The sequence below is a fragment of the Oncorhynchus gorbuscha genome, linkage group LG01 (assembly GCF_021184085.1).
Source record: "Oncorhynchus gorbuscha isolate QuinsamMale2020 ecotype Even-year linkage group LG01, OgorEven_v1.0, whole genome shotgun sequence".
NCBI classification, from domain to species: Eukaryota; Metazoa; Chordata; class Actinopteri; order Salmoniformes; family Salmonidae; genus Oncorhynchus; species Oncorhynchus gorbuscha.
Window position 1 is genome coordinate 87,218,740 of NC_060173.1, and position 19,515 is coordinate 87,238,254.

General features: G+C 44.7%; 1 protein-coding gene across 1 annotated transcript; it reads right to left on the reverse strand.

Moving 5' to 3' along the window:
- Window positions 1-297: 297 nt before the first annotated feature.
- LOC124022406 (importin subunit alpha-4) lies at window positions 298-16,541 on the reverse strand. The gene is made up of 17 exons (XM_046337364.1): window positions 16,390-16,541; window positions 11,889-11,933; window positions 8,949-9,038; window positions 8,312-8,341; window positions 8,129-8,181; window positions 7,936-8,031; window positions 7,221-7,306; window positions 7,015-7,101; window positions 6,708-6,877; window positions 4,217-4,261; window positions 2,770-2,901; window positions 2,290-2,418; window positions 1,993-2,097; window positions 1,819-1,890; window positions 1,397-1,559; window positions 1,128-1,222; window positions 298-1,053 (listed from the first exon to the last, which is right to left on the reverse strand). The coding sequence occupies exons 1-17, from the start codon at window positions 16,456-16,458 to the stop codon at window positions 955-957; spliced, it is 1,566 nt and encodes a 521-aa protein (XP_046193320.1). The 5' UTR covers window positions 16,459-16,541; the 3' UTR covers window positions 298-954.
- Between the last annotated feature and the right edge of the window lie 2,974 nt (window positions 16,542-19,515).

Sequence of the window (19,515 nt, forward strand, 5' to 3'; positions counted from 1 at the left end):
GTGACTGTGTGTATGTGCGACCGACGACGTGTGTGAGTGTGTGTGTCTCTGTCTGACAATGTGTGTGCACGTGCGTGACTGCCGACGTGCGTGACTGCCGACGTGCGTGCGTGACTGCCGACGTGCGTGCGTGACTGACCGACGTGCGTGCGTGACTGACGACGTGCGTGCGTGACTGCCGACGTGCGTGCGTGACTGACGACGTGCGTGCGTGACTGACGACGTGCGTGACTGACTGACTGACTGACGACGTGCGTGACTGACTGACGACGTGCGTGACTGACTGACGACGTGCGTGACTGACTGACGACGTGCGTGACTGACTGACGACGTGCGTGACTGACTGACGACGTGCGTGACTGACTGACGACGTGCGTGACTGACTGACGACGTGCGTGACTGACTGACGACGTGCGTGCGGGACAATGAGAATCCAAGGACAATCCAGAGGTGAAGCACAAAACGAACCCGCAAACAAACGTCAGTATCCTTTCCCCATCTGTGATATATTGGCTTCTAAAACAAGTCTGCACAAATTCTTCAAGTGTCTTCAACTGTGTTTTTGTGCGTGAGTACGTGTAGATCATGATATTTGGCAATTCAAAAATATTGCCCCAACAGGCTTTTTCTTCCGTCCATATGATTTTCACATGACATTTCAAAGCATCGGCTACGACTGCCTGAGATCAGATTGTATTGGTGCTGGATGAATTACCTGGACCCGTCTGGGTTACCAGGTTGTGATGAATAGTGGTAGTTGTTAGGGATCCTTCAGTACAGAGGTGGAGTATTGTAGCGGTGGGTGAATCCTTCAATTGAAAGATGGGTGACCATGTTGAAGTATAGCAGGTGTGTACAATCCTTCTGTAGCAAGTTGCCAGTTTGGTGGAGAGATAGGTGGATGAATGTCTGAGGTGGGTTTGACAGTACCCGTGCTGCTTGATGGACCGGCTCCTAGAACTTGAACTCCTTCGTCTGCAGGTTGGAGGCGGGGTCAAAGTTGAAGGTCCCCCCTTGGGTGGCTTCAGGAATTAAACTGGGATCCTCATCAATCTGAGGGAGAAAGAAGAAAGGTAAGAGGTGTGAGTGTGTGTATGTGTGTCTGTCTTGTTTGTTTTATAACTCACATCGTCGCCTGAGAAGTATTGGTCGATGATCTCGAAGGCTAATTTGTAGATGTCCTCATTCTCATGTTGCTGCAGATTTTCTATCTTCTCCAGACCTTAGAGCAGAGCAGTGGAGGCGCAGTCAGACAACAGAAACTTTCCCCTCACACACCAGCCATGATGACAATATACACACACACACACACACACACACACACACACACACACACACACACACACACACACACACACACACACACACACACACACACACACACACACACACACACCTCCAGACTCCTCTATGATCTCAGCAATGGTGCTGGCCTCATCCCCGGCCATGATAAGGACGTTCTTGAGGCCGTCTAGGACCACCTGAACCACTTGGGAGTCCTTCACTGACAGCAGGCTGCAGAACGGAGGGATCACATTCTGCTGCACCAGGTACTCCACCTACACATCACCATATCAGAAAATACAGAACTGAATACAGCAGTAAGAATTTCTGACAAATAGCTCCTGACACGTGTGATTGTATCAGGTTCAGTCACTGGGTGCCTACTAGTTCATAAACTCACTGGTATGAAAGCTCCAGCTACAGAGGCCCTAGCCTGACAGTGCTAGCCTCGTACCTGCCTCTTGTACCTCTGTCCAAGTCAATAGTCTGGCTGAAATGGAGGTTGCAGTTTGTGTGTGTGTGTGTGTTACTTTCCTGGTCTTTCCTGCCGCTGATGGTGAGGTTGCTGATGGCCCATGCTGCCTCCTTCTGAGTGCCAAAGTCCCCCTGCAGACACACAGGCTGTCAGCACTACAGAACAACTCAGCACACAGCAATGACAGAAATATCATCTCTCGCACAGACAAACGCACACACCACGGCTCTCACCTTGGCCAGTTGGTGGATGATCAAGGGGACGAGTCCTGCGTCGATCACTGCCTGAACCTGCTGCTGGTTCCCAGCCGTGATATTGGACAAGAACCACACTGCTTCCTGTAAACGAACCAATCACATGCGGTTATGCCAGAACACTTTCTGTTAACAGTCTAGCCACACGCAGTCAAACCAAACAACTTCTTAATGGCAGGACAATCATAGAAAAGCCTTGACGTAAGCGCCCTCCCTCCTCCCCGTTTCCCTGGACTTTCCCATTCCCTCTCCTAGGAGTGTGTGTGTGTGTTCTACCTTGTTGATCTTTTCTTTGGGGTGTGTGAGCAGGTTGGGGAAGTGGGAGAGGACGTCACAGTTGAGCACCACCTGTGTCTGCTCGTCTGTCCCAGTCACAATATTCCCCACCGCCCTCAGAGCAGCTGTCTGCAGGAAGTGACATCACCACAAGTCAACACCCACAATGTCAGCGTTTCAGAAAATGCATAGAACACCCTGAATGTATTACTTATAAAATGCATATTTTCCTCCCCTCCCTTGAAATAAAATCACTGAGCTTTTCCTGAACATATGGCACCATTTGTCTGCAAAAACTCCTACCCATAGTGATCAGTAGATCCAAGATTTGTTGCTTTAATCAATCCAATCTTAGTAAATCAGTGTTTTTATCTTCTTCCAGATAGGAAGGAGGTAGGAAATTATGCATTTTATAAGTACACCACACCAAAGTTGGTTATAGTCTTCTAAAAATCACAATGTTATCAGTTGACGCCTTACCTGAACTTTGACCTCCTGGTGGCTGAGCAAGGGAACAAGGAAGGGGACCACGCCAGAGTCTATTACCATCTGAATCTGCTCATTCCCACCGTCTGTCAGGTAGGACAGAGCCCACACAGTGTCCACAAGGATCTACAAACACACCGTGTAAACCAAGGAGTCCAGTAAGTGTTGTTCACAAAAGCAGCTGAGTATGGTAGGGCTTAACATGAGGATGTCAAACTTATGGCAAACCGTTCATTTAGTTGTAATAAACGTGCAGTGCTTTCAGAAAGCACACCCCTGGACTGTTCCCACATTTTGTTGTTACAGCCAAAATGTAAAATGTATTAAATTGACATTTGTCACTGGCCTACACACACGACAATACCCCATAATGTCAAAGTGCAATTAACTTATTCAAAACATTTACAAATTAATAAAAATGAAAAGCTGAAATGTCCTCAGTCAATACGTATTCAACCCCTTTGTTATGTAAAGCCTAAATAAGTTCAGGAGTAAAAACTTGCTTAACAAGTCACATAAGTTGCATGGACTCATTCCGTGTGCAATAATAGTGTTTAATGTGACTACCTCATCTCCGTACCCAACACATACAATTATCTGTAAGGTCCCTTAGTAGAGCAGGGAATTTCAAACACATATTCAACCACAAAGACCAGAGTGGTTTTCCAATGCCTCACAAAGAATATTGGTAGATGGGTAAAAAATAAAAGCAGACATTGAATATCCCGTTGAGCATTATGAAGTTATCAATACACCCAGTCACTACAAAGATACAGGCGTCCTAACTCAGTTGCCGGAGAGGAAGGAAAATTGCTCAGGGATTTCACCATGAGGCCAATGGTGACTTTAAAACAGTTACAGAGTTGAATGGCTGTGATTGGAGAAAACTGAGGATGGGATCAACAACATTGTAGTGAGTGGCCGAGTTACAGTTGACCTAAATCTACTTAAAAATCTATGTCAAGAACTGAAAATGGTTATCTAGCAATGATCAACAATCAATTTGACAGGGCTTGAAGAATTCTGGAAAAAAATATATATATATAAATTTAAAAAAGAAATGGGCAAAAGTTGCACAATGCAGGTGTGGAAAGCTCTTAGAGACATACCCAGAAAGACACACACCTGTATTGGCTGCCAAAGGTGCTTCTACAAAGTATTGAATACCTATGTTAATGAGATATATTCCTGCATTTCATTTTCAATAAATGTGCAAAGATGTCTAAACTTTTTTTTTCACTTTGTCATTATGGGGTGTTGTGATGTCATTATGGGGTGTTGTGATGTCATTATGGGGTGTTGTGATGTCATTATGGGTGAGATAAAAAAAAAATTTTTTAAAGAGTATTTAATCCATTTTGAATTCAGGCTGTATCAACACAATGTGGAATAGATCAAAGGGTGTGAATACTTTGAAGGGACTGTATGCGCTCATACTTACATTTATATCTGTGTGGTATATAAGAACACACAGTGCTGGGAGAAGCTGGGAAAGAGACAAAAAAACAAGTGGAGAGAGGAGTGTCAAAAGCAGAAATGTGGCCATGTAAAGGCATGTAGTAAAACATCCCCCCTAGTTATATGTGATGTCTGACTAGCTGGATAGAGCACCACTATGGCTCCACTCACAGATTGGAATACCTAATGGCACTGGAGATGACTGACGTTTTTACAGGCTCCTAAACAATTATGCCATTTTGTGTGCTTTTTCACATCGTTTGTAACTTATTTTGTACATAATGTTGCTGCTACCGTCTCTTACGACTGAAACGAGCTTCTGGATATCAGAACAGCGATTACTCACCTCGAACAGGACAAAGATTTTTTCTTTAACGAGTCTGACATGAAGGATATACTGTTTCTCCCGGACCAGGCCCAAATCCCCTTCATTCGCATGAAGAAAAATACGTAATACAGGGGGCGCAGATCCGGGTGCCTTGTGAGAATTTGTTGGCGTGTGGGTAACCCCCCTCTACTATCTGTTCTTTTGGCCAACGTGCAATCACTGGAGAATAAACTGGATGAGCTCCGTTCGAGACTATCCTACCAATATCTTATGTTGTTTGACTGAGTTGTGGCTGAACGACGACATGGATAATATAGAGCTGGGTGGGTTTTCCGTGCACTGGCAGGACTGAACAGCTAAGTCCGGTAAGACGAGGGGTGGTGGTGTGCGTCTTATTTGTCAATAATAACTGGTGCGCGATGTCTCGAGGTATTGCTTATCTCATTATAACCTGCAGATCACACTATATTTTTCGGAGCAGTCATTTACCACCACAAACCGATGCTGGCACTAGGACCGCACTCAACCGGCTGTGTAAGGCCATAAGCAAACAACAAAATGCTCATCCAGAAGCGGCGCTCCCAGTTGCCTGAGACTTTAACACAGGAAAACATAAAATTGATTTTACTTCATTTCTACCAGCATGTTACATGTGCAACCAGAGGGGGAAAAAAACCTAGACCACCTTTACTCCACAGAGACACATACAAAGCTTTCCCTCACCCTCCATTTGGCATATCTGACCATAATTATATCCTCCTGATTCCTGCTTACAAGCAAAAACTAAAGCAGGAAGTACCAGTGACTCGCTCAATACGGACGTGGTCAGATGACGTGGATGCTACACTACAGGACTGTTTTGCCAGCGCATACTGGAATATGTTCTGGGACTCATCCAATGGCATTGAGTACACCACCTCAGTCATCGTTCTCATCAATAAGAGAAACTGTACGTACATAAGCCATGGATTACAGGCAACATCCGCACCGAGCTAAGGGCCAGAGCTGCCGCTTTCAAGGAGCCAGGCGCTTATATAAGAAATCCGGCCCTCAGACGAGCCAGCAAACAGGCAAAGCATCAATACAGGACAAAGATTGAATCCTACTACACCGGCTCTGACACTCGGCGGAAGTGACAGGGCTTGCAAACTCTTACGGACAACAAATGGAAACCCAGCTGCGAGCTGCCCAGTGACACGAGAGTACCAGACAGGCTAAATACCTTTTATGCTTGCATCGAGGTAAGCAACACTGAAGCGTACATGAGAGCACCAGCTGTGTGAGAATGCTGTTCATTGACTATAGCTCAGCGTTCAACACCATAGTGCCCTCCAAGCTCATCACTAAGCTAAGGACCCTGGGACTAAACACCTCCTCCTGCAACGGGATCCTGGACTTCCTGACATTACCTGGGGGAGGCACAAGGCTAGGCAACAACACATCCGCCACACTGATCATCAACACAGGTGCCCCTCAGGGGTGCGTGCTAAGTCCCTTCCTGTACTCCCTGGGTCACCCACGACTGCATGGCCAAGATCGACTCCAACACCATCATTAAGTCTGCTGACAACACAACTGGTAGGTCTCATCACCAACAACAATAAGACAGCCTATAAGGAGGTCAGATCTGGCAGTGTGGTGCCAGGACAACAACCTCTCCCCCAACGTAGTCAAGACAAAGGAGCTGATCGTGGACTACAGGAAAAGGAGTGCTGAACATGCCCCCATTCACATCGACGGGTCTGTAGTCGAGCGGGTGGAAAGTTTAAAGTTCCTTGGTGTCCACATCACCAACAAACTATTATTGTCCAAACACACAAAGACAGTCGTGAAGAGGGCACAACAATGCCCTTTCCCCCTAAGGAGACTGAAGAGATTTGGCATGGGTCCCCAGAACCTCAAATTGTACAGCTGCACCATTGAGAGCATCCTGACCGGTAACATCACCGCCTGGTTTGGCAACCTCTTGGCACCCGACCGTAAGGCGCTACAGTGGGTGCCAAACCAGGCGGCAAGCGGTGCCAGAGAGCCAAGTCTAGGACCAAAAGGCTCCTTAACAGCTTCTACCCCCAAGCGATAAGACCGCTGAACAATTGAACAAATGGCCACCCAGACTATTTGCATTTTGATCAGAACACACACGTACCTCCTGTACTGTCTCCATGGGGGGCGGTGGGTCCTTGTTGCGGCAGAGGTTGACAATGACCCAAGTGACATTACGGAGGAAGGTGATGGGGATGGAGGGGTTAATGAAGGACAGCAGGGGCTTGACCACACCCAGGGAGATGACGTAATCCCTGCACTGTGGTCCGTCGCCTGGAGGAGGAGCATCACAGGTCAAAGGCCATCATTGGGGCACCAGTTTTTCCTGGTCCGGTCACATGGTTAGTCATTACAGAAGAAACACACAAACATAACTTTAATGATGTGTTAACTGTATCAGCCATACTCACCTATGATGTTGCCTAATGCCCACACGGCCTGTTCACACACATTGTGATGGGGAGAGTGGAGCAGACGCAGGAACAGGGGAACAGCATCTGTACATGAGTACAAACACCGTTAGGAATTGACAATTTAACACACACAAAGATAAACATTAGCGAAGCCCAGACAGTCAAAATAACAGCGGAGCAGAATGACCGCAGGGTGAACTTACTGGACTTGACCACAGCCTGGGTCTGTTGTGACGTGCCAGACGCTATGTTGGTCAGGGCCCAGGCTGCCTCAAACTGAAGAGACGGACTGGAGGAGAGAAAGGAGGGGGGAGAGTGAGAAAGATCATTCTAGGGCTTCCATTAACATGAACACATCTTTCTCCTAACCCTGCCCTTGCTTCTTCCTCCTCTTCAGTCCACACAAACACACACAATGTGTGTGTAAACAATGGTGTGTTTGGTTGCAGTGCCCTCTGTGCTCCAGGAATTTCAGTGTCTGTCTGAGAGACTGCAGCAGTCGCCATGACAGCTGTGCATCCGCAGCTCATCGCTATAGTAACCCTCCAACCCCTGCGCCCTCCTGTACTGACTCCTGGGTGTGTGCGCACATCTGTCCCCTTCATGACCACAAGGTCCTGTGTGTGTTTGTGTTTGGCCCTGAACACAACGAGGTCCTGGGAATGGGGGAAATCCAGAGTACAGGAATGCTCTTTTATTTGGATTGGCACCGGACGGCAGGGCCAACAGACCACCCTGTGCCTCGCACACACACAAAGCAGCATGCGCGCGCACACACACACACACACACACTAGTAGCCCCTCTACATCATGTATCCTAGCCAGTCTTCAGTAATTCCAGTAAAAAAAATGTACAAACAGTGCATTAGTAGAGACCATCCAGGGGAGGACATTGGGTTAACGCATCAGCAGACTCACTTGTCGTCTCTCTCCAGACATTTGACTAAGATGGGCAGGATGCCAGACTTTATCAAGTCATCAATGGGAGGGTTTCTGTCACTGGAGAGGAGTTTTCTGACACACACAAAAACAGGAAAAGTCATGTTTCAATCATGGAATACAAAACAGGGCGAGAGGTTCAAAACTGAGAAGAGGTCTCACACACACTTACCTGGCAGCCTGTACAGCACTAAGCTGGACCACAGCATTATCACTGGTGGCGTTCTTCAGAGAGACAGAGAACAAGTTACAGCACCACACTCTCACAGGACGAAGGAGAGAATGAGAGGGAGAACAAACGGCACCGAAGGAGATAGGAGTTTATCACTTCTTTGTACATAAAGTTGAGGCTTACCTGTAAGATGGCCTCTAGTGTGACGTTTTGCTGCAAAGAGTGGGAAGGGATGGAACACAATCAGTACCAAGTTACAGATCAACAACAACATGGGGGAAGGGGATACAATTCACATTAACATCTGGCTACTTCACACTGATCGGTCAACATGTCATTGATACACACAGTCTGTCCCTCTCGGTCTCGCTCCACACGCCAGTGTTTTCACAGTGCTGTGTTGGCTGGCTGGTTGAGACTGAATGAGCTCACAGGCTGAGAATGCCATGCTACTCCATCATAACCATACATCACCTGGTAGCAGCTAGGTCAGGTCAGGCCCTATTCCTCATCTCATTAGCTCAATGACAGGGCTCCAGTCAGCAGGGTGACAAGGCTTTGAGCACAATACATTATACAAACCCTAGAGAAGCCATGGGGGCTTAAGGACACATGTCTAGATTACAACATCATACATAGAAATATATTGTATAGAGCTGACCATGTCCAATGCCACTAGCTCTTCGGGAGGAATGGCAACACCTACCCTGTCCAAACAGACAGAAACCTACTGCCTAGATTCTCTATCTGGAACAAGTCTCTCATCCTACTGCAATGGCAAATGGGTCGCTAAAGTGGAACACACAGACATCCCACATACCCCTTTGAAGTCGGAGTCGAAGTCAGAGTCCTCCAGACTGTCCTCCTGTGGGACATTCCTCTTCTTCAGGAGATGTTCGTCTCGTTTGTTCTGACGGAAGAGAGGGGAGGGACAAGAGAACAAAACACTGATGAATATTCAAATACGCGACAGAGTAGCAGTGCAAACTCCTACAGCAAACTTCTTGTGACTGTGAGATAGATATAGGTTGAAAAACAGCTGGCCCTCGCATCCCTAGAATGTGTGTGTACTGGTGTATGTTGGGGTCATCTCTGGAACATTTGTCCCCTGTACGGAGAGACTAAGTACAAACCCGGTGTTGTTATGGGAGATGTCCCCTATAGTTACTAAACTTTACAGAGACACACTAATCAAAACACCCCAATTAAAAAAACACACAAAAAACAAAGGCATACACTCCTAAAAAGTTGAGGAGCAGGCACAGTGAGACACACCCATATCGGTGTTGAATAGAGCGTGGAAAAGACAGACACAGCCGGTCGGCATGTGAGTCAGTGGTAGGGAGGGGAGGGAGGGAGGGAGGGAGGGAGGGGGGAGGGAGGGAGGGAGGGAGGGAGGGGGAGGGAGGGAGGGAGGGAGGGAGGGAGGGAGGGAGGGAGGGAGGGAGGGAGGGAGGGAGGGAGGGAGGAGAATCCCTTGGCCTACATTCCAGTGTGTGCTGCAGTGCTGGGCCGTGCGTCACTGCTGGTGACGAACCATCCCGGTGCTGCTCTCTGCTCTGGCATAATGGAATGTGCAGCCAGACTACAGCAGCACACTAACTCGGCTCTCTCACTGAATTAGGCCCTAAACTAGTTTCTAGCCATGTCTCCCTCTTTTCCTCAATGGTAACTTAGCAACGACTACAGGCAATTGTTTTAACCTCAGAGAAAGAAAGAAAACGTGTGAAGAGGAAGGAGAGTGAGGAGTGTGTCAAAGCCCTAGGGGTTTTTACGGAGGAAGAAATAGTTGGGGGAGGGGAAAGTAAGATTCAAAGCCATGACCAGGGGACTCATGTCAGAGAGATCACCAAGTCAACATGAGAGCAGCGAATTGTTGGATGTATGAGTGACAGGGATACCTGCCAATCACCGGAGAGGAGAAGAGAAACCCTTCAGTCTCTTGCTCTTTACAACACAGGTCTGCACGATATGGGCACATCATTTAACAGTCTTTTTTTAAAGAAAATATTGTGACTGCGATTTTGATCAAAACACTTGGGTGAACTGTTGGAATCATTTAAAAAAAAATGGTATTCCGATTCTATGGTTGGCATTGTGTGGCATGACAACTAATAACAAAGACAGGTAGAGTAGAAGTTGTGACAGGGTAGGACACAAAGTGTTGGTCAAAGTTTCCCAGGGGACCCTTATTATATTATACATGGCGTTGCACATGTCAATATTGCAATTTCGATTAAAATGTGATTCATTGTGCATCCCTATTACAAAGGTGTAAGTAAATGCATGACAACCATACTAATTGGGTGTATTGTAGCCATTACACGGTTCCGATTTAGGCATCCACAGCAAACAGGCAAGCACAGCGAGCACCTCAGGATAGATTACATCTGGATATTCTTGTAAATCTCTGCTAATCTCCATGGACTGCCATCTAATCTAGGTTTCAGCATCCTGATGATGTAGTCTGTTAATGATCACCAAGTCTGGATAGTACAGTGACATTACATAGGTATGCAGATCAAGGCGAAGGGTTGTGGGCATGTGGAGGGACGGTACACCATATATTTGGAAATAGCCACGGGATGGTTTTTCAATACCATTGAAACTATTCCTTGGATTTTTTGTTTTTACACACTTGCATATTTGTAGCTACTTTTTAAGTGAATACCTACAATCAACTTGTGCAATATGTTAGGAGATAATGAAGAAGGCAATCTTCTTTTCCCCCGGTCACATCATTTTTCATTATGAAGTTTACCGGTGGTACCCGTTCACGTGGTGTTTGTTTACAAGCACACCACAATGAGAGAACGGAGCCTTGTGACTCATTCGCTGTTGTGCAGCACGAGCCAGGTGATCTAGTTACAGTGTGGAATTCACAACTAGCCCTGTTAGATATCTGATAACTGTATAAAATGTGCTAAATGCCCTACAGTTTTGCATTTGGTGTGCTAATTTAGTAGCTAGTTAGCTATCTAGCTAAGTGGTTAGCTTCTTCCAAAATCAAGCTTCGCTTGCTGATAACGGCAGAGAATCCCCTCCTGGATCAAGAGCCCTGCTGTCTAGTATTTGTTTTGTGCGTCCAGCAAACTGGGTAGAATTTTTTTGTTACTTGTATAACTGGGATGTCTGTCCTGAAAATAGTTTAGGTCAGACTGTATAAAATGTTTGCAAAGCGCTAGTTAGCATTTTCAATGGGATTTTACATGTACTTGTTATAATTGCTAACGTGCAAATTAAAAAGGCTAAGTGGGGGTTGAAAATTGCGCCCTTTGTGTTCAGTTATAACCAAATATACAGGTACGGCACAAGGTCAGTGTGACAATCTGGATACCGCCCATGGCTAGAGGGAGCAGCTGAATGACAAAGGCAATTTCTACCTGCAGCAAATCACCGCAGTGGGCCAAACAAAGAAACCTAACTACTTAGTTTACAGTTATGGAAAAGGGGAGAAGGCAGTTTACAGGGATCAGAGGCCAATCCAGAGAGGTGAAATATCATGTTGTTTGGGTCATGGTCAGAAAATGAGGGGGTCAAATTGGGGTTAGTGCCCCAATAGAGTAATCATTCTGGATGGATTGAGACGAATACCAAGTCTGTGTCAAGACACAGGGTGAGAAAGGAACAGCCCGTCTATACTATAGATGTGTGTGTGTGTGTGTGGTAAGCAGGGAGGTCAATATTAATATAGGGAGCCGTGAAAGTACGCCTACAAATTGTGCATCACCAAAATTTAAAATTAGGCTTCTTCTCTCACCTTCCTCAGCTCGACTGTCACGTCATTTCGATGTCTTCTCATAGTCTGGAACACAAACACACAGGGAGCAATATGAGACAGACACGATAATTCACCGATAACACATTTTAAAAACACAACATCCCTCTCTGGACTTCTTAAATGGCACAATTTGCATTTGGAAGCAGCATGAAAACATACTAGAAAGTAATATAGGTATAGGTCAGAACATAGGAATTGAGGGGTAAAATATGTATAGTATATAAGCAATAGGCTAAAAAAGCATAAGTTACACACACCACTTGATATCGTAATGGTTCAGGTTAATCAATGTGTGTTTGTGTAATGGTAATGTGTTCTTAGTCCACTCATGACTGTGAGCTGGTCTCAGATCTTGTGACTGTGCGCTGCGGTTCATATTGCCATCCTAAATAGCCCCTTACATCACGTGGGCCAGTCACATCCTCCCAGCCTTGGTCTGGGCTTGACCCTGTCTGGAGAGGCTGAGGAGCAGAGAACCAGAGGGATACCCCTCTCCTTTCTCTAACAACCTAACATTGACCCAGCCAAAGCACCGGTCTCTCTCAGAGCACCTGTCTCACCTAGATCAGCAGAGGGCAAGTGTGGGTCTGTGCAGGCTTTTGTTATAGCCAAGCACTAACACACCTGATTCAGATTGAAGACCAGGATTAACAGATACAGGCCCTCAGAAAGTATTCACACCCCTGGACTTTTCTACATGGCTGAATTTAGATTTTTATTTACAAATGAACTTGAAATGAAAAGCTCAAATGTCTTGAATCAAGTATTCAACCCCTTGGTTATGGTAAGCCTAAATACGTTCAGAAGTAAAAACGTGTTTAACAAGTCACATAAGTTGCATGGACTCACTGTGCGCAATAGTGTTTAACATTGGTTTTGTATGACAACCTCATCTCTGTACCCCACACATACAGATAATTTTAAGGTCCCTCAGCCGAGCAGTGAATTTCAAACACTGATTCAACCACAAAGACCAGGGAGGTTTTCCAATGCCTAGGTCACCTATCGGTAGATGGGGAGAAAAATAAATAAAGGCAACATTGAATATCCATTTGAGCATGGTGAAGTTATGAATTACACTTTGGCTGGTGTTTCAAAACACCCAGTCACTACAAAGACACAGGTGTCCTTCCTAACTCAGTTGCCGGAGAGTAAGGAAACTACTCAGAGTTCACCACGAGGCCAATCGTGACTTTAAAACAGTTGCAGAGTTTAATGGCTGTGATAAGCGAAAACTGAGAACGGATCAACAACATTGAAGCCACTTCTCGGTAAAAAAAAAAGAAGGCACATGACAGCCCACTTGATGTTTCCCAAAAAGACTCTCAGAACATTTACATTTACATTTAAGTCATTTAGCAGACGCTCTTATCCAGAGCGACTTAAGAAACGAGATTCTCTGGTCTGATGAAACCAAGATTGAACTCTTTGGTTTGAATGGCAAGCGTCACGTCTGGAGGAAACCTGGCACCATCCCAACGGTGAAACATGGTCGTGGCAGCATCATGCTGTGGGGATGTTTTTCAGCGGCAGGGACTGGGAGACTAGTTAGGATCAAAGGGAAGATGACAAGAGAAAACCTGCTCCAGAACGCTCGGCAAGGACTAGGGAGTTTAGAATGGAAAGAACCAGAATAGAGCTAAGCACAGGCAAAATCCTAGAGGAAAACCAGGTTCAGTCCACTTTCCAACAGACACATGGAGACAAATTCATTTTTCAGCAGGACAATAACCTAAATCACAAAGCCAAATATACATTGGAGTTGATTACCAAGATGACATTGAATGTTCCTGAGTGGCCTAGTTAAATGTTTTCAAAAATGTTTTCACTTTGTCATCATGGGGTATTGTGTGTAGATGGGCGAGAAAAAAATATATTTCATCCCTTTTTAATTCAGGCTGTAACAAAATGTGGAAGAAGTCAAGGGGTATGAATAGTTTCTGAAGGCACTGGACATATATTAGGCTGTAGTCTAAACATAGCTTGACCGGTGAGCAGTGTCCTGAGCCAACAGTGAGTGTTACTCCTGGATATGGTGTACTGGGGTGAACATTATGGCACAGAACACTGACTGAGCAAGTTCAAAATCGTTAGAATTCACAGAGAAAAACAGATATCTGATAAGTAATGCTCATGGCTCAACCATAAGCTGGGCTGCATCTCACATGATATCCCATAAGGCTGTTCATCGAGAGACTGTTGAACAGAGGAATTGGTCAAAATAGTCCCTTCTGCTGGTGCAGTTTCAGATCATCCTAGTGGTTAAGGTCAGGATTAGGTAACCTCATCCTAGATCTGTGGTTATGAGCAACTTCAACCTAGATCAAACACCAATGATTGATTTTCCCAGTACTCACCATACTGAGGTACTATAGAGTGGGTGCCAGACTGTTTCTGTATTCAACTAAGCTACATTGTTGCCTTGCCAAGACGACAGCACTTTGGCAAGAGCAGAAACACGCAGACTACCATTCATATAGCAATAGCTACACTATTCATACTCAGTAGCCTATTTGTAAAGTCTAGCAGAAACACTTAACTTAAATTCTGAAGGGGGGAGGATGATGCATTTTTTTTTTACAAATTCTAAAAACCATTGCAGGAACACATAACTCCCAGGTCGTAGATCAGTGCTGCTTAGGGGCTTCTTCTACCTCCTGGCCCCTCTAGAGGGCCATAGATCGGGTTGTACCTCCAATAAGAACCCAAGCCAGACCTCCAGGATGCCCGAAATAGCCCCAGTGGCGCACGTGGTCATGTCTGTCATAGTAGCCATGTGTTTGTCACGCTGGCTCTCAGCTTCAAAACAACAACCTATGAGACGGGTCCACTTCCCATGGTTTTAGATGGCTCCCAATGACAATCAACTCGAATTCAACAATTACTCAGAAAACACATTCATTCATAAATACAGTGGGGGTATCCCAAAGATGACTATTTGTGCAACTCTGTAAAGACAGAAATGTGTGTGTTATTGTCGAAGATGGCACGGCTAACCACTAGCAATGCATGAGGTCAGCATGCCATAGTTTTTAATAATACCACTAGCATCGGCTGAAAACAATGACAGCTTTCGTGACGATGACTACTCAGCCACGAGATACCGAACAATACAGACAACAAGCCATTGATGGTGGAAGCGGCAAGTAAACAGATTCAGCAATTAACAACATCATCACCTAGTTAGCTAGATACATAAGAATATTTGCTGCACAGGCCGTTGTTCAAATTACAATTTGATCTAGCTAGCTTGCTAGTTCACAGTTCATTATGGCAGGATGATTCCGACCTTGCCTGACAGACTGATACCTCAGATTAATGCCATACATTTGTTTGGAAAATGTAATCTCACAAGTTTTAGAATTTAATCTCACAAGCTTTAGAAGCCAGAATGTTGAGTACAATTATATTTTAATGTACTGCACCAGTTGACTGTGCTGTTGATCCTCTTGTTTACACTGAGCTGCACTGGGATCAGAAGGTCATCAAGGTTATATTAAGACACCGCAGAGCAGACCCAAGATATAAGATGTACTTCAATGCAGGGATGGGATATACTACCGTACATTTTACCTTTACCCAAAATGATACATCGAAAAGGTTGAAAAACTGGCCATTCCATCCTCACGCTAGCTCCCAGTAGCCACAGCAGCCATTATGGAATGGCACATGGCATTGAACAACAAAGGAGCGGATTGGCTGACGCTGCCATTCCAAAATGGTTGCTGTGGTTACTGCTATGACAATGAGGACGGAAATGGAAGTTTTCTGGAAACATTTGCAGTATTTCAATCTTCTCCATGTATCATTTTCGATCAAGGAAAACGTGGAGTACAGTGGTATATCCCATCCCCTACATTGATGTACGTTCTCCGAGCCATATCTCGCACCTGCTTAGGCCGTATCTCCCTGATTGCGTTCCGACCCCAGTGTAGGTCAATGTAAACAAGCGTAACTGCAGGGTCGCAATCATCGGTCTAATTATGGTTGGAAATGGGAGCTAGCAAAAAATACACGTTATCAAGGGGGTCTAATTAGCTAATAGATAGCCAACCCAGCTAGATTAGCTAGTTATCGACATATACTCTAGCTACTCTGGATTATGCTAGTTGGGCTGTCAACTCTGTTAGTCTGCTTTCAAAACCGGTGGTACGATAGTTAGGTAACGTTAATCAGCTAACGTTAGTTACCTAGGCTAGAGCTTAACGTTGTCGGTGAAACAGGCTGACATTTCAAACTATTTGATGGAGAATAAGGGCCGTAAACCACGCCCGTTCGTCATGATGACGAATAAACGGAGGATATTCCGGATAAACTCAGCACACAACAGCAGGCTGGCGGCGAATAGCTAGCTAACTTAGTTAACTAGCCAGGCTTCATCAAAAGATTTGCAGACAAGGCCGGGGAAGATAGCCGGTGTCTTAAAATAAAATCCTACACGCATCATTGTCTAAACCACCCTATCCAAGTGCACTCCTACCTCGACATCGCGTCCCTTGTTTTTGAAGCTCTTGATACGGTGGTTATCCAAGCCGGCGTTTTCTGCCATGGCTGCTTGCTGGTTCAGAGTACTCCGGCGTTCGTGATCTCCAGTGAAAGACAGAGCAACTACGCGAAGGAGTACAGCGAGTGGGCGGCTACCGCAGCAGAGAGGGAGGAGCTCGGAGACCGGTTGTCCTATTTTTGATGGACTCCCTGACGTCGCACAGAGACAGATGCTATGTTGACGTGCCAGTCGGAACTAGGAAACTCGGAAATGTCCGACATGCTAACTGGTTGTGCTTATACACGTGTCGCGTTCATCGAAAATTGCAAGTCGGAAATATCCGAGTTTCCAAGTTCCGACTGGAATTTGAACGCGGCAAAAGCATCACCAACATAGAGATCGTTCGTCACAATACTTCTCCGGTGCGGTATGTGTGGTTAATCACGTTACATTTTGTGATACAATTTTTTAAAGGGGAACATTTTAAATATGCACCACGAACTGACCCTACACTTAGAGTGCTTTCGGGAAATATTCAGACCCTTTTACTTCTTCCACATGTTATTACATTACCGTCTTATTCTAAAATGGATTAAATCGTTTTTTCCCTCACCAATCTACACACAATACCACACATGACAAAGCAAAAACAGGTTTTTAGAAATGTTTACAGATGAATTCCAAATAAAAAAATATCACATTTACATAAGTATTCAGACCCTTTACTCAGTACTTTGTTGTAGCATCTTTGGCAGCAATTACAGCCTCGATTCTTCTTGGGTATGATGCTATAAACTTGGCACACCTGTATTTTGGGAGTTTCTCCCATTGTTCTCTGCAGATTCTCTCAAGCTCTGTCAGGTTTGCTGTGGAGCTCCTCTGCACAGCTATTTTGAGGTCTCTCGAGAGAAGTTCGATCTGCCTCAAGTCCGGGCTCTGGTTGGGCCCCTCAAGGACATTCAGAGACTCCTGCATTGTATTTTCTGTTTGCTTAGGGTCGTTGTCCTGTTGGAAGGTGAACCTTTGCCCCAGTCTGAGGTCCTGAGCGCTCTGTAGCAGGTTTTCATCAAGGATCTATCTGTACTTTGCTCCGTTCATCTTTCCCTCGATCCTGACTCCCAGACTCCTGACTCCCAGTCGATCCTGACTCCCAGTCTCCCAGTCCCTGCCACTGAAAAACATCCCCACAGCATGATGCTGCAACCACCATGCTTCACCGTTGGGATGGTGCCAGGTTTCCTGCAGACACAACACTTGGCATTCAGGCCAAAGAGTTTCAATCTTGGTTTCATCAGACCAGAGAACCTTGTTTCTCATGGTCTGAGAGTCTTTAGGTGTTTTTTGGCAAACTCCAAGTGGGATGTCATGTGCGTTTTACTGAGGAGGGGCTTCTGTCTTGCCACTCGACCATAAAGGCCTGATTGGTGGAGTGCTGCAGAGATGGTTGTCCTTCTGGAAGGTTCTCCCATCTCCACAGAGGAACTCTGGAGCTCTGTCAGAGCGACCATCGGCTTCTTGATCACCTCCCCTACCATGGCCCTTCTCCCCCGATTGCTCAATTTGGCCCGGGCGGCCAGCTCTAGGAAGAGTCTATGTGGTACCAATCTTCTTCCATTTAAAAATGATGAAGGTCACTGTGTTCTGTGGGACCTTCAATGCTGCAGACATTTTTTGTCCAGATCTGTGCCTCAAAACAATCGTGACTCTGAGCTCTACAGACAATTCCTCCTACAAATCTTCTATTGTTGTTGTGTTTTGTATCTTCTCTCTTTATCTCTCTCTATCTAATACTTGTTGCATTCACTGAATTGTTGACAAAGTAGGCTACTATTTCAACATTTTGTGTCAGACCTGTTCTGTACAAAATCTTATTGAGAGAGGTTACCTACACTTTTAAATAGCCTCTGATTAGTTGTTTGCATTTTTACATTGTTACAAAAGTAAGAATCATTGTCAATCAAATAGCCAACTTTGTGTGGGTTTTGAAACACTTTCTGAACATTGTCACATTTTGGATATTTCATTTATTTATATATATATAATATTATATAATATATCATAATATATTATACTTGGTACATTTTGAGTGATTTTGTCAAATGTACTACAACTGAAATACTCTAGTGTTTTGTTGTGTTGCGTGCTAATTGTTTTTTGAAAGTGAGTGTCTTTACACAATGGAAGACAAAATTACTGTTATTCCTGTTGACATGAATGTGGTGTCATATTAAATAATAGGTTGTGCTCTTTAAAAGTAATTTGTAATTGTCATTTGTTCTTTGTTTTTGAACTATGTCTGTTTGAAATGTGTGACAAAAGTATCTTTATCTTGAAAGTGTTCAGTAATCTAAAGCAGCACTCTATACTTCTATTTGGGTCTAAAGGGTTAAATCATTACAATTTTGAAAATATGCATACACCTTTACGACTCATGTACCATGGCCTAACCAATTGTTTTATTTCACCTTTATTTAACCAGGTAGGCTAGTTGAGAACAAGTTCTCATTTGCAACTGTGAATTACATTTTTCCCATCAGGATTTTGACCCATTCACAACATAGTGATATTGTTTTTGACACAGCTGGTGCACTAAGAGAGAGGCCTGTAAAGTGTTTGTGTGCTTACTGTTCACATCAAATTGTCAAAAAGGGGAAACAATACAAGATATTTGTCTAGAGTCTATGATATGTAGCTGCAACCTGGTCTCTGGGGTAGACGTAACATAGTGAAAAATAAATATGGGACACTCCAATGAATATGATGTGTTACGATTCGTATGATATGTATTAATTTGTGAATGTACATCATCCATTTAGTATATGTTTTGAATTACAATTCGTACGATACGAATTGCAATTCGTACAATAGTTACAACTTTCCTAAACATATACACGACCGGTCACTTCGAAATGTTCTTGTTTTTTGAAAGAAAAGCACATTTTTTGTCCGTTAAAATAACATCAAATTGATCAGAAATACAGTGTAGACATTGGTAATGTTGTAAATGACTATTGTAGCTGGAAACGGTTGATTTTTTAAATGGAATATCGACATAGGTGTACAGAGGCCTATTATCACCAACCATCACTCCTGTTTTCCAATGGCACATTGTGTTAGCTA

Excerpts from the sequence above, each read along its gene's own strand:
- LOC124022406 (XM_046337364.1), bottom strand. The coding sequence starts at position 16,458 with ATGGCAGAAAACGCCGGCTTGGATAACCACCGTATCAAGAGCTTCAAA. Across the intron at positions 8,342-8,948 it reads TCGACTCCGACTTCAAAGGG|CAAAACGTCACACTAGAGGC; the intron begins GTATGTGGGATG and ends CACTCTTTGCAG. Across the intron at positions 7,102-7,220 it reads CCAGGCTGTGGTCAAGTCCA|ATGCTGTTCCCCTGTTCCTG; the intron begins GTAAGTTCACCC and ends ACTCATGTACAG.